This window comes from Suncus etruscus, chromosome 2 (genome assembly GCF_024139225.1).
Source record: "Suncus etruscus isolate mSunEtr1 chromosome 2, mSunEtr1.pri.cur, whole genome shotgun sequence".
NCBI lineage: Eukaryota > Metazoa > Chordata > Mammalia > Eulipotyphla > Soricidae > Suncus > Suncus etruscus.
Genome location: NC_064849.1, coordinates 58,808,918 through 58,827,876, shown reverse-complemented (window position 1 = coordinate 58,827,876; position 18,959 = coordinate 58,808,918). Strand labels below are relative to the sequence as shown.

The following is an 18,959-nucleotide window of genomic DNA, read 5'->3' as shown; positions in this document are numbered from 1 at the left end:
AAAATCCGTTCATTTCTCTCTGGGAATTTTCCAAACATCTCAGCACTCGATGCCAAAATTCTCAGCACTCAGGTAAAATAAATTCTGTTGTAAGTAGTTTAAAGAAAGCAACCTGAGCTCTTCAATTGATTATTAGAAGGCAAGTCCTAAGGATTCCTAGGGGGTTGACAGCAATCCAGTGGAGAGCCTGTATCCCACCCTATCCCCACCTCCAATTCCAAGTTGTTTAGACTAGGAACACTGGCGCCACTGCCCCCACCCCTTGACACTCTTATCACCCCTTTCCATGGAGCCTCCCTGGAAAAGGCCAGGAAAACAACCTGAAAGTGAGATCTGCATTTCATAAACAGTGGTGGGCTCTGGGGGCTGGAGCTCCACCCCGGGTGGCCAAGCCCAAGATAACAGGCCTTCAATAAACCTGCCCTCGTGGCCGCTGTCCTGAGTCCCACAGCCTCAAATTTAGACCCACGGGCTGCTTTCAAAAGCTCCTAAGAAGTTATCCCACCCATTAGCTCCAGTCCCGCCTTTTCCATGCCTTACTATCAGGGTCCCGAAATCAGGAGTTTGCAACTCTCAGCTTTGATCCTTGCCAAATCCCTGCCCAACGTCTAACACAGAGGTGGCATTGTGGCAGTCTAGGAGACATCAGAGAGTGGGATTCTGGGCATTGTTTTCACAGCTGGCCCACTAAATCCTGTGCTCTGAAAAAGCACATTTGACAGGTGAGACATTCCTAGTCTCCAGATGCTTCTAAGGACTCTCCAGCGTCACTGTGAGCTGGGAAAGGGGTCTCCGGGGGGGGTGGGGAGGGGGCTGAGCAGTGCTTAAAATACAGCCAAGCCTATCTCCGGAGGAACTCGAGGGTGGGAGGGGGAAAGGGGATGCGGCTTCAGGAACCCTCCGGTCGGAGAAGCAGGAGGCAGAGAGGGGAGTCAGAAGAGACTTGGGGACGTGGGCCAGCAGGACTGACTGAGCCAGCGGGCTGGACACGAGTGATGGGGAGACACGGCTGGAGAGGTCTGGGAAGGAAGCAGAAGGGAAGAATTCGAACCCGTGGCAGCGGGTGCGCGCGTGCCCAGCCTCTCGACCAGCCCAGCCGGGGCCCAGAGCCTGGTGGCACAGCAGAGCAGAGCAGAGCGGGCGGGCGGGCGGGCAGGCGGGCGGACGGACGGGCCAAGGGGCTGGAGCCGGAAAGTTGGCGCGGAGCTGGAGCTGGAGCTGGGGTGTCCGGGCGGGCAGGGAGGCGCCAGGCTCGGGCTCTCAGTGCTCTGCCTTACCTTCTGGTCGACGATGGAGCAAGCCATCTCGCGGACGTGCGCCAGGCTGTAGTCGCCCGCGGAGTCCTGCAGCAGCAGCACGGGCTCGCGGCTCAGGCCGATCTGCAGATGGAAAGAGATGCCCGCGGCCGGGGCGGCGGCGACAGGCGCGGGGAAGAGCGCGGCGGGGCCCGGGCCGGAGCTGGGCACCAGCGCGGCCGCCGACGCCGCCGCCGCGGCCGCCGCGGCCACGGGCAAGAGCGGGCTGGGCGGCCGCAGCCCCGGGGGAGCGCTCATCGCGGGGCTGCGGGGCGCGCGTGGGCCGACGGCGGGCACAGCGGCCGGAAAGTTTGGCGGCGGCCGCGCCGGACGCGGCGGGCTCCCTCCTCCGAGAGCCCCAAGGCGGAAAATAAAAACTTTCCGGAAAAGTCCCCGCGCGAGGGGAGGAGGAGCGGGGATGCGGGGAGGGGCCGCCCGGGGAAGGGAAGGGAAGGGAAGGGAAAGGCAGGGAAGGGCAGGGCAGGGAAGGGCCGCCGGCCGTGCGGGCGCCCAGCGGAGGAGAAGGAGGAGGAGGAGGAGAAGGAGGAGAAGGAGGCGCCGCTACGCGACGAGGAGCGCTGGCCCCGGAGAGGACGGGGCGGATCTGGGGGCGCGAGGGGCGGGGAAGGGGATCAAGGGGGCGGGAGCCTGCAGAGCCACCACCCGGCGGGAGACGGAGCGGCAGCAGCAGTGGCCGTGCGGCCGCAGTGGCCAGCGGGGGCCTGCCCTGGTGGCCGCCCCCTTCTCCGTCCGTCGCTTTCCGAAAGCTTCCCGGGGCCCGGGTGGCACCGAGCAGCTGGGTGCTGGGTGCCCCGTGGGCACACTTAGTCCCGATCTCGGGCCACTTCGGGGCTGCGTGAGCTCTCTCGGCTGCCCGACGGCAGATGGCAGGGAGCCCGGAGTGCCCGCTGACACCTGCTCCAAGAACACGCTACCTCTTGGAAAAGCCCTAATCGCCCCACCACACTAGGGACTAACCTGTCAAAATCCGAGCCCTGCCGCTCTCCTGGAGTCTGAGCTGTGGAATGCAAGAATTAAAAAAAAAAAAAAAAAAAAGGCTGGAAAAAAAAAAAAACAAACAGGATTCTCATTAATTTGCCATCCATCTCCTTCCAGGAATATGTCCAGCCGTGTACCTGTGTGATGCAACCTGTTACTGCCTCTCTGACACACCCTGATGACCACACCCAACTACTCGGCCCCGGTGCTTCAAGACACTAGATAGATGGACGATAGGGCCTGAGTAGGAGGCCTTCCCTTAGAAAGAAAAGGCATTGTCTGTGGAAGGAGAGTAAGGCCTTCTAATGCAGCCTTTCTGTGCTGCTTCTGTGGCTGCTGTTTTTTACTTCTGGAGCTTCATAAGACTCCTCTCTCCTCCTCTATAACTTGCTGCCTGCATGTCTTGTTTTGATGGTTGTAGGAGGATGTCCTAGTGTTGAGAGACGAAGTCCAGTCATCCACCCGGGCTGGCCTTCTGGGTGCATCACTGCAAAGATGCTTTGGACTCCGACCTCTGCGAACCCTGCTTAGTGCAATATTTTCGCATAATGCTTCCTATCTCCCAACTTGTGTTCTGTGAGAAACTTTTGTTTTGTTTCTGTTTTGAGGTTGCATTCAAGGTGTTCAGGGTTTACAACCAACTCAACCCAGAGATCTCTCCTAGTGTGCACAAGGGACTATATGCAGTTTTTAGGATAGAACCTGAGACAGCCATGAAGGATAAGTTCCTTAACCATTGTACATCTCTCCAACCCCTATTTTGGAATTCTTATACTGTTTTCCTTTTTCAGAGAGTCAGATTTATGTTGTCTGTTCCTCTGAACATTGTAGAACTTCCTCTCTAATTTAATCCAGCCTTGATAATGAAGCCCAGAGTTGATAATGAAGCCTTGGACACCACCCCTGACCAAAGGCATTATAGAGCATATACAACTCCCATAGAACATACAGCGATCTAAAAAAAGACAAATTCATTCTCTCTGGACTTGAACATGTGACAACACACATGTAACGACACTATTTTTCCCCTATGTAATTAGTTCTCTTCAATCAAGGTGATAGTGGATTTTTTTCCCCCAATGTACCAGTTTCAACTGAAGTGGAAGCCTGGTGGATTATTCTTTATGCTAAGATTTTGTATGTACATGTGGTCAGTAATTGAACTCAGGGTCTCACATACACAAGACAAATGGTGAATCACTGAGTTATGCTTTGACCCCCCCAGCTTGTTTTTTTTTGGGGGGGCGGGTCTTTTTGGGTTTTGGCCACACCCGGTGACACTCAGGGGTTACTACTGGCTATGTTCTCAGAAATCGCTCCTGGCGTGGGGGACCATATATAGGTCGCCTGGGGGGATAGAACGGTGGTCCATCCTAGGCTAGCGCTGGCAAGCCAAGCCTTACTGCTTGTGTCACCACTCTGGCTCCCAGAGCTTTTTTTAAGTAAGAAAGTGTATTTTATTTTTGTTTAAATTTGAAATTAAATAAATATTCCTATAATTTCCTATTACTAGTAAATAGATCAATAATTAATTTATGTAGAATTTAGCAAAAAAGTTGGGTGGTAGTGACTGCTTCAAGTACTGGGGATGAAACTCGGGGCCTTAAACATGCAACACGAGTGTTCTTCCACTGTGCCACTTTCTAACCACAAAAGTGCTCGATTTTCTAGAGAGTCAAGAATATTAAAGATATACATGTTTTGTACATATTAAAACAATTCGTTGAGATATTTTCTTCTGTGCCAAATACTACAGTGGCACCAAGTAGTCAACTCTGAAAATGGACAAGATCCCTTAGAATCACATTTAAAAAGAGAAAATATAAGGAAGCTTAATTTGGATAATCATAGTTGCAATAAGTAAGAATAATGCCAGGGGCCAGAGACATAGAATGGAGGTAAGACATTATCCTTGCATGCAGAAGGTCGGTGGTTCAAATCCCGGTATCCGATATGGTCCCCTAGCCTGCCAGGAGCAATTTCTGAGCATAGAGCCAGGAGTAACCCCTGAGTGCTGCCGGGTGTAACCCAAAAAAACAAAAAACAAAAACAAAAAAAAGTATCAGCTTTTTGGGGTCGGAGAGATAGCATGGAGATAAAGCGTTTACCTTGCATGCAGAAGGTCAGTGGTTCGAATCTCAGCGTCCCATATGGTCCCCTGAGCCTGCCAGGAGCAATTTCTGAGCATGGAGCCAGGAGTAACCCCTGGGCGCTACCAGATGTGACCCCCCCAAAAATAAACAAACAAAAAGAATAATGCCATTGTTGCAAAATGATGATTTCGAAGGGAAATTGTGAAGGGGGGCACTCCTTTGAACTAGGGATGAGAGAATATTTCATTGCATTTACATTTATGGAAATAAGCCAATCTTAAAAAGATCTAAGAAATCTCATATAGGAAACAACCAGTTCAAAGAGTCTCCAACAAGGGAATGTCTTGGCATTTTCAAGGCACAGGAAAAGAAGGGCAAATGATAAGGTCGGAATACTGCTTATCAAACACGAAGGGATTGAAAAGCTATTTGGAGAGCTTGTATTTTTTTTATATCTACCCAAACCACAGGATGGTTCAAACTCAAGGAAAGAAGATTTAAATAGAGCTTTACAAATTATTATTTCAAATTATTATTCTTTGTCATTGTGTAGTCAAAGTAGATACCATACAAGAGATTTGCTGCCTATAGATATTTGAAGATATTTATGATGTGGATGAAAGAAACTTTTGGCTTGGTTACAGGAGAGACAATATGAAGAGAAAGATGCAGAATCTAATACAGAGACAAAACTGAAGTTGTTTTTTTTTTGTTTTTTTGGTTTTTGTTTTTGGTTTTGGTTTTGGTTTTTGGGCCACACTCGGCAGTGCTCAGGGATTACTCCTGGCTGTCTGCTCAGAAATAGCTCCTGGCAGGCATGGGGACCATATGGGACACCAGGATTCGAACCAACCACCTTTGGTCCTGGATCAGCTGCTTGCAAGGCAAACGCCACTGTGCTATCTCTCCGGACCCAGAATTGAAGATTTTGATGAATCAGAAATTTATATAAAGTGCAAGAAAAAGGGAATTATGAAAGACTCCTAAATTTCTGAACAAGTTGTCTGATAGTATTGCCAATGATAGAGACAGAGAAATAAAAAAGAAAGCATTTTTAGACAAGAATAAGATTTCTACTCTGACATTCTTGACTTTGAAATGACATTACACAGTCATGTAAAAATAACAACTAAAACCAAATACTTAAGCCCAGAATTCTGAAAAGGAAGGAGGCTCAGAAATACACTTGGAAATCACCATTATAGTGATATTCCTAAATGAGATTCCATGAGAAACAAAAGACAACCATCAGTTACATGAGACTAACAGAAACTTAGATGCCCTGCTTAGGAGGCAAATAAACTTAAAAATAACTGTTTCTTCTCCTCCTATTTCTCAGTTGTAGGAAAAATTCATGGAGGGTACCAGAAATCATTATAAAGAAAATGACATATAGGAAAAGATTCTAAAGGAACCCTGAATTATTAAAATTATATTTCAAGAAGATGATAAAATTTTGAAAATATCACTGAAAAAATAATAACAAGCTGAAATATTCATGGTTACTATTTGCAAATTCTATAGTAGGCATCCATCTGTGATCTGACAGTTTGCCAACTGCTGCACATATTTGATGATTGACAAGAGAATGAACAATAGAGAATACCTGAAATAAAACTGTTATATATCTCTGGTAACTTCAAAATTACACATATAAAACTTAAAAGAAGCTTAAGGTTTTACTGCCTCTGAATATTTGGTCTGAATATCAGGAAGGGAAGAATAAAAAATGTGGAAAGCTGCTAACGTATATTAAATTTATGATGTAGGCCTTTAGTTCTTTGTTCATTGTTGTGTATGTAAACATTTTTATGGGATTATTATGTTACTGACCCTACCCTGATTGGTGATTGTGCCCTACCCTAGGGTGTGACCTGGTATTCTACTTCCACCCTAGGGTGGTACCTGATTCTGCTTCCATCACTGGGTGGTATCTGATCCCACCATTGGGTGGTACCTGATTCTGGGGCATAAAAGCAAGGGTCTGTGGAAGGTGAGGGGCTTTTTTCCTGGGGCCTATTCTTAGGCCTTTTGGCTTCGGCCTCTTCACGAAATAAAGAGCTGTTTTCTTCGGAAGCCTGACTGCCTGTTGGCTTTCTTCCCGCCACATTCACCTCAGAACCGACGGCTGAACAGGGTAACAGACATGTGGTCCGAGCTGGAGGAGAAAGGCCTCATCCTCCATCCCTCCATCAGTCAACCTCATCAGGGGATGATTTGCAACAGTTCATCATAATCATAAATGGAATAAGGGACCTCTTGCCATGTCAGAATCGATCTCAGAATGTTTTCTGCTCCAATCAAGAGTCAATGGAAATGTATTCCAGGATGCAGACTTTAATATAAGAGTTTCCAAAGATAAATTTTCACCCCACCTGATGTTCTTCAAGAATATTGAATTATGGGGCCGGCGAGGTGGCGCTAGAGGTAAGTTGTCTGCCTTGCAAGCGCTAGCCAAGGAAAGAACCACTGTTCGATCCCCCCACGTCCCACACGGTCCCCCCAAGCCAGGGGCAATTTCTGAGCGTGTAGCCAGGAGTAACCCCTGAGCATCAAACGGGTGTGGCCTGAAAAACCAAAAAAAAAAAAAAAAAGAATATTGAATTAAAATTGGAAGGAACTGCATGCAATTTATTTTCCTTGTATAACTATAAACAAATTAGCCTCTAAATTCTCAAATATAAATTTGAGAATGAATAAATATAAATATAAAAATAAATAAATATAAATGTTCAGACCAAATATTCTCAAATATAAATCAGCTAGTTAGAGACCATAATGGGGCATGCATTTTTTTTTTCAGGACACTGGTTTTGATTTAGACACCACAAGGCCCATCCACAGTATTCCACTTTCTGCACACCCAAGTGTAGCCATAGATTTCCTTTATCCATCCATCCTTACTCCCAAACATTGAACCATCTGCTCCTGTTCATCAAAAATCACCAGTAGTATTCCCCTGGGCCCTGAGCAGTGCATAGAAGGCCTGCTCTTCAAAATTGTTCAATAAGCAATAAATAAATGAATATCAAATAAACACTAACATTTTAAAATAAAATAAAGACAATTAGAAGATATATACAAAAGTCTCAAATTTTTTAGTCCATTGCTTTCTAGTCATATTTGAACTGAATAAAAGAATCACTCATTTTATTTAGTTTACCCAGTAGCAAATCTTAGCTTCACATAGCTAAATATTCCACAGAAAGTTTGTGAAATAGAGTATTACCGTATTTTCCGGCATGTAAGACGACTTTTGAAACAAAAAAAAGTCAACTGAAAATCGGGGGTCGTCTTATTATATATGCCGAAAAATGTTTCAATATGCCGCTAAACGAAAATTGTCTGAATATTGCCACAAAACGAATTTTCCAACTCGATCCTGCATCAATCACTGCAAGGCTGCTCAGACCGCCTCTCTAATTCAGCCAATCCAAGCAGGCTTATTATGCATGCAAAGTAGACAATGTTCTGTACCCGAATCTACACTGTCAAAAACCTGTTCAGATTGGCCAGAGTCAGAGAGGAAGTCTATTACAGTATAACCTTTGAACCTTTGCTTGTTGTGATTGGCTCACTGTGGTACATGAGCACAGGAATACTTGCAGCACATGCAGCACAGGAACGTTCTGTCTGATACAGTGAATATAGGCCTAAACCTATGTTTTAACTGCAAAATTAGGGGGTCATTTTATACGCCAGAAAATACGGTATATCTATTTTTATAGTAGATATATAATGTCTACTATAATTTATAAAAATACTTAGGTTAAAAAAATACTTAGGTTAAAAGTTAAAGGTAGTATCCAGGAATCCCAGAATCACATAGTCCACTGATCACTACATGGTACAGGCCTGGGGGTCTTCAGCATCCTGGAGACTCAAATTCCCTAAGGATACAGGACATGAGTAACATAACATTTCCAGACCCTTGTACTGAATTGCCAGTTTGACTGGCCAAGAAGCACTGGAGGGGCCCCATAGCTCCAGAAAGCCACTGAAAAAAGCGCACCAAAATAAAATATATTAATTCAAAAATGAAATTTGAAGTAAAGAAAATTTCTCAAATAATTTTAAGAAGAGCAGAAATAGAAAAATAGAGGAAAGGAAAAGTCCAAGTGTGCACTAGTTCATAATAATCATAACAAGAATGGGCTTTTGTCTAAAAGAACTAGAAGGTTTATGAAATGAACATGCAGACATTTTATGAGGAAGAAAAGCTTAGTAGAAAACATTTAGTTCTGTGACTAAAAGGCTCATGTCCCTTAGGATAATCACTTGCAGCCTAAGAAAGTAAGTATTAAAGAATGTGCTTGCCAAAGTGGAAATTCAACATTTGAATGAGAAAATAATATTCTAAATATCTTCCTTTTTATACTATTGAGTCTGAAAGTTGGATAGGTAAAAATGACAGGTAGAAGGATGGAACAATGAATAACATGAAAACATACATAAATGTCATATATTGTTATTCTAAACTGTTCAGAAATGATAGTTAGAAGACCAAATTAAATATGGATAAGGTCTCAAAGCTGGCACAACTGAAACAAAAGGTCCATATGAATTATCTTCCCAAGGTCTATTAGGCACCAGTGATAGAAAGTCCAGTAGTGTTCTAAGACCAAACATTTGGTCACCTTTACTGCCTTTCATGTCTTAGCATAACCCAGTGGTCTGTTTGCCATCCAACTTCCTATCCAGTATCCACCATAGTGTGTCATCTCAGACACACTACCAAGTGTGTACAAGCCCTACAAATAAAGTCTGTCCAACCAACTGAGCACTGCAGCACACACACAAAAAAGTGTTTTTGACCTCTAGTCATCAAAACAACTAAAGAAAAGGAAAAACTGATACCTTTTGGGTTTTTATAATCTACTAAAGCTTAAACATGCAACAAAATGTTGCTTTATCTTGATAACTTAATAGAAAATTAAAAAACCACCAAACATTTTAAGTTAATTTTAACCAAAACAAAATCCTTTTGTTGTAGTTTTTGGTTTGTTTCGTTTTTGTATTTTGGGAGGGCTACACTGAGTTGTACTTAGCACTTACTGCTGACCGCTGACTCTGCTCAGGGCTCATTTCTGGTTGGGCTTGGAAGATCAAATAGACTGTCAGGGATCAAATCAACATCATTGTGTGCAAGGGAAGAAGCCTCTTTGCTATACTATCTCTCTGGCCACCCAAAAACAAACAAACAAACAAACAAACAAAACACAGCAACAACACAGACCAGAGAGAGTACAGGGTGAAAAACTTTCATACATGTGACACTGACTTGATGGCTGCAACCACATAGACCCTCAAAGTATAGCCCTGTCTATCCTTGAATATGCCTCATTAGGTGTGGCTCTGGTGGCCCCCAATTACACAGGGTTGGCCAAAGAGGGGCAGAATCCCTAGCACCCTCTCCTTGAGTAATTCTAAGTCAGTATTGCTTAAATTTTAAATTTTTAAAATTTTGGCTATATGCATTTATATATTTTAAAGTGTTTATTGATCATTTGTCTTCTTATTTTATTTTATTTTTTTGGTTTTTCGGCCACACCCTGTGATCCTCAGGAGTGAGTACTGGCTCTACACTCAGAAATCGCTCCTGGCTTGAGGGACCATATGGGATGCCGGGGAATCGAACTGCGGTCCGTCCTACACTAGCGCACAAGGCAGGCTCTTTTTTAAATATTATTTTAAATTCTTATGTTTTTATATTGGAGTGTTCCCCTTTTGCTATTTAAACATATGTGGTTATATATAAAAACAGGTGTTTATTTCCATTTATCATTTAACTTTTTTTTTAATGGTGCCAAGCATCAACCCTAAGCCTCACGCATAATAGGCACAGGATCTATTGTTGAGCCATATCCCCAGTTATTTTTGAACTTTTATGGAATTGTATCTTCAAGTTTCTTTATATTGCTTAAAAACATCCCTTAATCTTATATCAGCAAACTGCCCACCAGCAGTCTTTATTTTCCATGATTATTCACACTACTTTTTAAGAACTTTGATTAGTTTATATAGAGTATGTAAATTAATTTCTAGAACTATTCTTTTTATTTTCTAAAGAGCACATTATCTCAACTATCGGAAGACATTTTTCTTGCCTTATATTTATCTGTGGGCAAGAAGAAATAAAACCAACCTCCTGTGTTTATAAGTAGTCTTTAAAATATATTTCTCTATAAGTTTAGGATTTAAATATGTGTGAATTTTGAATGTCTTTGCTCAAATGTTGATGTTTCTATGTAAAATACAAACATTTGCATTCTATTTCTACCTTTTGTGGTTAGAATTTATTTCCTAAATATCATTTCTTCCTGAACAGTAATAACTTTATCTTTGTTGTTCTAATAAGCACTGTTAGCTCTAAGGTATTATAAAATCTGCTTAAGTCTTCTGTAGAAAACACACTGAAACATTTTCCCCTTTGACATCAATATACTCAGAAGTTATTGTTTAGAGCAGCCAAGTCTAATTGTGCACATTAGTTTTTATTAAATCAATCCATGACTTCCATTTAGAAACCATTAAAAGCAGTACATTAATTTTTTTATTAAGATGCGATTCTTTTTATTCTACTTCCAAGACCCAATCAAAGCCATTGGTTCTAGGAAAATATCTTTTCTTCAGTCTTACTAGATCTTAGATATTGCCATAATATTTTCTAATTATGAATATCAAATATTAATGTAGTTAATAATATTCCATTAATATTTTACAATTTAAATTATTTTAGTAAAACATTTTGTAACCGCATTATTTTATTCAGTATATCTTATAAAGCAAAAATATTTTTTAAAAGTCATAACAAAGAATAAAGAATGTATAATTAACCTAAGTTACTTTTTGGGTTCCACAATGGAAAAATAATTTTGAGCTAAAATTTTGTATGTGTGGTTTCTAATGTTTGATTTGGAAAATGAACTTTTTAAGTAGAAGAATCTGGCAGACATATCTGTTAGTGACATAACCAGGAAAAATAGTTTTAATAGTTTAAGGAAGAATAATTTGTTTTTCTTGGCTTTGAAATTTTTTAAATAGAATTATTTCTAAAAAATAACCTATTACTATGAAATTTATATCTTACTGAAATGAAAATGGTATATAACTAAAATGAGGTAATTTATAAGAAAAAAACATGTTTTATTTAACTTTCATGCTGTATTTTTTTTTTTTTTTTTTTTTGGTTTTTGGGCCACACCCAGCGGTGCTCAGGGGTTACTCCTGGCTGTCTGCTCAGAAATAGCTCCTGGCAGGCACGGGGGACCATATGGGACACCGGGATTCGAACCAACCACCTTTGGTCCTGGATCGGCTGCTTGCAAGGCAAACGCCGCTGTGCTATCTCTCCGGGCCCATCATGCTGTATTTTTTTAACTTAATTGTTTATTTTGTTTGGGGCCCACACCCAGTGATCTCAGGGTCCTGGACTCAGAATTCACTCCTGGCAGGTACAGGGTACTGGTGATTAAATCTGGTTAAAACACATATAAGTGCCCTACCCCTACTGTCTTGTCTTTTGGGGCCCCAATTTTACCTTTTTTTGGGGGAGAAGGGCCACAGCACTCTACACTCAGGAATCACTCCTGGCAGGCTTGGGGGACCATATGAATGTTGGGAATTGAACCTAGGTCAGAGGTATGCAAGGCAAATGCCTTACCTACTGTGCTATCCCTCTGGCCTCCAAATTTGACCTTTCTTTTTTTTTTTTTTTAAATCAATTTTACCATTTTAAATAGAATGACTTACAGTGTACCTTCAAGCAAAAATTTCTACCTCACAAAGCTTCTTTAAGTAGAGTTTTTAGTTTAAATTGAATTAAGTGCTGATTTTTATTTACTTTAAATGCATGCATCCTTTAAAATATAGTGATACCACAGACATTTTATAAATATATTTTGTTCAATATATTAATCATACTAGGAAAACTGTTCTCATAAAATGAAATATGCATTTCATTACATTTCATATATCTTTTAGGATGTATTGAGAAAAAGAATTATGCATTTATTCTTTCAGATGAAATAAAAGCAGTCAGAGTACCTTAACCTCGATGCTTTACTGCTCTGATTAAATGCCAAAGTGCACAAGTAATGAAAACAAAATTTGAATGCTTATTCACTCAGCAGCAATCCTAACACTTGCTTGGCATTTCTTTCTTTTATATTTCATTTCTTTTAATATGTATTCATCTACATTGACTTGCCGGATGAATTTTTCTTTATATAGTCATTGAAATAAATATTACTTGCTTTGGATAAATAAAGCATTGAAAGTCAAGATTGAGAAAGATTAATTTTAACCTTACTTTTTTTTATAAAAACATGTTTAGATAAAATTCTAGAAATTATATAATAATGATAAATATACTATTTTATTTTGTTTATTATTTATTTTGTCTTTTTAGAGACAAAAATATCTTAATAAAATTTATTATGAAACTAAATTGAGAATACATATCTTGAATAACAGGCATGACTATTACTGTTATTATTTAGTTATAATCTTCCTCATTAGTCAATAAAACGTGTGTACTAATTTTTGCTGTTTTATTTTATTTTATTTTATTTTTGGTTTTTGGGTCACATCCAGCAGTGCTTGGAGATTACCCATGGTTCTGCGCTCAGAAATCACTCGTGGCAGACTCTGGGGACCATGTGGTTGCCGGGATTCGAACCATCATCAGTCCTGGGTTGGCTGCATGCAAGGCAAATGCCCTACCGCTTTGTTATCTCTCCGGTCCTGTTGTCTGATTTTAAACAAAAATTTTAGATGAAATTATAAGATGTCTATATCATATAAACAGAAAAACTTGGTTTAGACTCTGAGCTTCCTGAGATCAAGACTTGTTTTATTGACCATCTGTCCCTCAATACGGAAACATGGCACAGATTGAAATGTAAATTATTCTGCACAATTATTCAATTCATTATTATTTATGATACAAATATATGATATAAGTTTGTGAATTATTTGATACAACTACTAAGGCATAAAATAAATTTGTTAATTTAAACAGAAGAGTAGAAATGAAACTGCATGGGGCCAGACTAGTGGCGAATACGTTTACCTTGCACACTGCTGACCTAGGATGCAGTTCGATTCCTTAGCGTCCCATATGGTCCCCCAAGCCAGGAGCATTTCTGAGCGCATAGCCAGGAGTAACCCCTGAGCATCAAGGGTGTGACCCAAAACAAAACAAAACAAAACAAAAAAGTACTAAACTTGATGTCAATGAATGTTTAGAGATTTCCCCTTGGCAATAAGCAATTCAAACACCAGACACCCAGAGGTTGCATAGGATTTCCCAGTTTCAAGTTGGTCTCCACTTCAAAAGCCAGTCAGGAATCCAAGCAGTTGCAGATTGGAGATATTCAGACCAGGTAGCAATCATAAACTGACTGTTATTGACCCTTTGATTATCTGACTATAGATCAGAAGTTTCTAAGAACCCTCTCTAGATTTAATTATTTCTTTAGAATGATGCATAGAACTCCAACCCAGTACTCATCTTAGATCACAAATTTATTACAAGAGTACAATTCAGCAATGGCCAGAGGATGAGATACATAGGATTAATAAATGGAGGAAAGCAGAATTGTACTTTTCCTTCTCTGGAGCACCACTCTCCCTAAATCTCCACATGTTTACCATTCTGGAATCTCTTAAACACCAAAAAACACACATTTGGATTTTTGTAGGTATATTACTTAGACTTGCTGAAAAAAGGTGATATAGAGATTCCAACCCTCTAATTACACTCAGCTCTACTGGCAGTCAGTCTGCATTCTTAGGTGCTTTCCCAAAGTCAAATAATTCACATGATAAAATACACACTTACTCTCAAAGTTTTAGAGATGCCAAAACTTTGGGGAGCTAAAGACACAAAGAATGGATAAAAATTAGATACCATTGGCAGCAAGAGAATATGGTGAGTAAGGAGCTTGCCTTACATGCATGCAACCCAGGTTTGATCTTCAGCACCACAATGTGGTGCTTGAGCTTTAAGAACAGCCGTCCTCCCCAGTTCCAAAGGTCCGGCAGAGACAATTGTAACAGAAAGGGGCTTCTGGAAGCACAAAGAAAGACGCTATCCTAGATGCCATCCTAGGTTCAGTGCAAAGTCCAAGATCACCAACCACAGAAGATGGATTAAAATGACACTGAGGTAACAGAACCTCTAGATTCACAAAGACTGACTTCACCATAAGTCCCACCTCAGGATCTGTACAGATACTGAGACCTCTAAACACAGAGCTCTGATTGTATCACCCTGGACAGAGCAGAAGTCTTCCACACACCAAAAAAAAAAAAAAAAAAAAAAAACACCACCGGGAGAGTAATGATCCTGAGCAAAGTCTAGAGCTGATCCCATGACAGTATACTCCAAGGACGGAGAAACCCCATAACTCATAGGGCAAGTGAATTCCTTTGCGAATGACCCCAATATTTACTGTGCCAGGGCAGGAGGGAAAAAAACAAAAATACAAAAAACACAAAACCTCGGTTATTTTTTATATATATATATATATATATATATCTTACCTTCATTTATTATTGTTATTATTATTTTTATTTACCTAGCTATTTTGGTCGATTTCTCTGTTTGGATGTGACTATTGAAATTGTTGTCCCCAATTATTCTTATTTTTTTTTCTCTTCCTTTCTTTTCTTTCGTTATGTGCTACGCCATGTTTCTTATTTCAAGACCACGGAGTGTTTTTTTGTTTGTTTGTTTGTTTTTGTTTGTTTTTTGTTTGTTTTGTTTTGTTTTTTATCTGTTTTTTGTGGTGCTTATCGATATAGCTAGAGTCCTCACTAGATACTTGACACTTCTTTTGGTACTGGTGGAGTGTTTCACCTTCTTTTTCTCCTTCATTTTCCAAATCGATGATGAGAGTCTCTAGAAGGATTCTGCCCATTTTCGGGGTATTAGACTCTTACCCCAGTTTATTTATTTTCTCTTTTTCGGGCAAAACCACGCAACTTGAACTAGCTAGCCCTGCCTCCACTTAGAGGGGGAAATAAGGGAAGCATCAAGACCAAACTGATGCAAGACTACTAAGTAGTAGGTTAGATACAGAGGGGACCACATATTCTAGCCGCCCTGAGGGGGAGAGAAGAGGAAATGGGAGATAGGACAAAAACTGAGGTGTAGGGAGGACAATCTGGTGATGGGAATCCCCCCTGATTTTATGTAAATATGTACCTAAAATGTTATTGTCAACAAAATGTAAGCCACTATGATCAAAATAAAAATTATATTAAAAAAAAAAAGAACAGCCCTCCTGAGTATAGAGTCAGTAATAATCTCTGAGCACCCTCGGTGTAGCCAAAAATATTAAATAAAAATACTCAAATATAAATGAGAAATAAATGTTGGTCATTTGAATGAATATATATATGCATGCATCTATCTTACAAATATAAATATATGTGTATTTCCTGTAAGTCTTAAGGGATGGTATTAAAGAATGATCCTATTTCTGGGGACAGAGCAATAGTGTTTATAGAGAATTTGCCTTGCAACAATTAGTTTGAACCCTGGCATCTCATATGTTCCTCTGATTATTGTCAGGAGTAATTCCTAAGTACAGAGCCAAGAGTAAAGCCTAATCACTGTCAGTTATTATCCAAACTAAAACAAAAAGAATTTTTAAAATCATTAAGAATTGGACTCACAAAGATGAGATACTGTAATTACCATACATAGAATATAAAAGTTTAAGTGTGTTATAAGAACTAATAGATGTTGGATTAACTGGGTCCTACCCTTACTCAGTATTCCTTCTCCACCTATTAGTGTGATCTGGTGTTGGATTACTGGGTTCCACCTTATTCAGTATTAGTTCTCTACCCTAGAGTGTGGCCTGATTATTGCTAATAAAAAGCCTGATCTTAGGAAAGCTGGAGTCATTCTTGGGTCTTCTTCCTCTAGGTTGTCTGCCTCTTAGGAGCAGGTGTTGGAATTCCTGGCTTTTGTGTTGGAATTCCTGAACTTGTTTTTACTCCCTTTCACTGTGTGGATTATTTCCTGAATTTGGTGTTTGCTTCTAGATCTGCATCTCTCCAGGTTCTGGTTTCGGAGTCTAAGGTTTCCTTTTCAAATAGACATAAAAATATAAATAAAGAGGGGCCAGAGTGGTGGTGCAGGCAGTAAGACATTTGCCTTGCATGCGCTAACTGAGGACAGACCCCAGTTTGATCCTCTGGCATCCCATATGGTTCCCCAAGCCAGGAGCAATTTTTGAGTGCATAGCCAGGAGTAACCCTGAGTGTCACCAGGTGTGACCCAAAAGTCATATAAATACATACATATATACATATATATGTATATATATAAAGAGCGGAGAACTTTATTGCAAACATTTCTAGAAGTTAAAAATTCAGTATAGGTAAGGGATATAGTTAAATGTTAGAGTACTTGCCTTGCAAGTGTGAGATCCTAGGTAAATCCCTTACAATATAAAAATAAAGGGAGGTATTGGTGATGGGAAGGTTGCACAGTGAAGGGGGGTGTTCTTTTTATGACTGAAACCCAACTACAATTATGTATGTAATCATGGTGTTTAAATAAAGAAATTGTTAAAAAAAAATAAAACTGTTTTCAGTAAAAAATGAAGTAAAATAAAATCAGTGAATATATTAAGATAAGATGAAAATTAGCAAATTGGAAAAACGATTTAAAGGCATAATGTAGAAGTTAGTTTAAGGCTTCAAAAAGAGGAAATATGAAAAACTGTCCAAGAAAAAATATATGTAAATGGCCTCTGAGGAGCCAGAGTAATAATACAGTGGGTATTTACCATGCATGCAGCTAATCTGGGTTCAAACTTCAACATCTCGGTTGTTCCCCCAGCACCACAAGTGTGATTCCTGAGCACAGAGCCAGAATAACTCTAGAGCACTGCTGGATGTGACCCCAGAATAAAACAAAACAAACAAACAGAAAGAGAATGTTTTCCTATAAGTCAAAATCACCATGGCATGATGAATAGAAGGTCAATGGGAAGGCTAGACTTTCGGTCCTGTCCATAGAGAGTAAATTACAAACCTAGATTCTGTTCATGCTGAATGATCATGAGGTAAGCATTCATTTCCTGTTGCCAGAATGGTGTCAGCAGGAAACACAAGCATGAAGACCTAGCATGAATCTCAACACTGAAGTGACAATGGAGACTGGGAAGCAGACTTTGACCTCCATTTGGAAGTAATTCCAGGGTTCTTCCATTCTCCTACTTGACATTATTAAAATGTCTTCTTTGGGAAGATCTAACAAAGCAGAGTTTGAATATCTACCTAATGCAATATTCAAAATGTCCAGGTTAATTCTGAAAGTTAGACACACTCAAATCAGAAACTTTATTTTGAAATTAGAAATAAATAGTCAATAGTCCCAAATCACCAGGTCAAAAATATTGGTACTATGTCAACAATTACCTTAATTGAGATATTATTTTAAAGTTTTAAAGAATAAATGCAGAAGGACCAACTTCCACAACTCAATCAATAACCAATAGATAAAGGAATTAATCTTTAGCTGAGAAGGAGCTTGAGTATGTAATTTAAAATTATTATTTTTATGAGCAGATCTAAATACCCAAGCCAAAGTCAACGACTTTTTATTCAAGCTAAACACAAAATGGATCTGTTATACTAGCAGTCCAGGGGGTTAATGATAGACATATGGGATGCATGCTAGGAACTATGGTGGAGGGAGGTCAACACTGGTGGGGAGAATGACCCTAATTCACAGTAAATAAATGCCTGAAATACAACTGTTAATGACTTATAACACAATGATCTCAATAAAAAGTTTATTTTTAAAAAAGTATTATTTTTAAACCTGACATATTTTTTAAGCATGAATATCTCAGTCAGTCCAGGCTGCCACTATAGAATACGATAGACTCAATGACCTAAACAGCAAAGATTTATTTCTCATAGCTATGCATATATAATCTCAGAGCTGGAGACACTGAAATAAGGGTGCCAACATGTTTAAGTTCTGTTGAAAACCAGAACTCTAGATTTCAGATTGTTGTTTTTGCCTTATTAGAAAAAGAGAACATGTAATCCTTCCTGGTTTATTTTAAAATGGCACTAATAGTATTGATTGGGACTTTCAAAGGTCCAACTTCCAACTACCCTGGATGTACAACGCAGCATAGAAATTTGGCTTTGAATAAAAGTGGGCACAAAAGCAAACATTTATACTAGAAAAAATAACAACAAAATTTTTCCTAAATTAAAAATGTAAATAAACAGAAAATACATGGTCAGAGAAGAAAAATGACAAATGTCTGGGAGAAACCCTTACAAATCACATCTAGCACAATGACTGAAAAGTAGAATATTATGGAACAGTCTCTCTGTAAGCCAAGCCACTAAAATTCATGAGTACATTGGTCTCATAGCTGAAAATTAAGTCCCTGTCCTGTCCAGCTCTCAGGAACCACATCCACACCCCACAGTCACTGAATCCAGTGCCCCAGCATCATTGCTTTATCACTACTCTCTGCAGAGACACAAAACCACCAAAAATTCCAGGTTTGAGGCTTAAAACTCA

General features: G+C 40.0%; 1 protein-coding gene across 2 annotated transcripts in view; it reads right to left on the bottom strand.

The window, feature by feature from the left end:
* PRKD1 (protein kinase D1) overlaps positions 1–1,553 on the bottom strand; it is a 309,530-nt gene extending 307,977 nt beyond the window's left edge. For both annotated transcript variants that reach the window (XM_049766580.1, XM_049766581.1), the window contains exon 1: positions 1,278–1,553. In XM_049766580.1, the coding sequence (XP_049622537.1) occupies positions 1,278–1,553 (276 nt within the window). The remainder of the gene's footprint in view (positions 1–1,277) is intronic.
* Between the last annotated feature and the right edge of the window lie 17,406 nt (positions 1,554–18,959).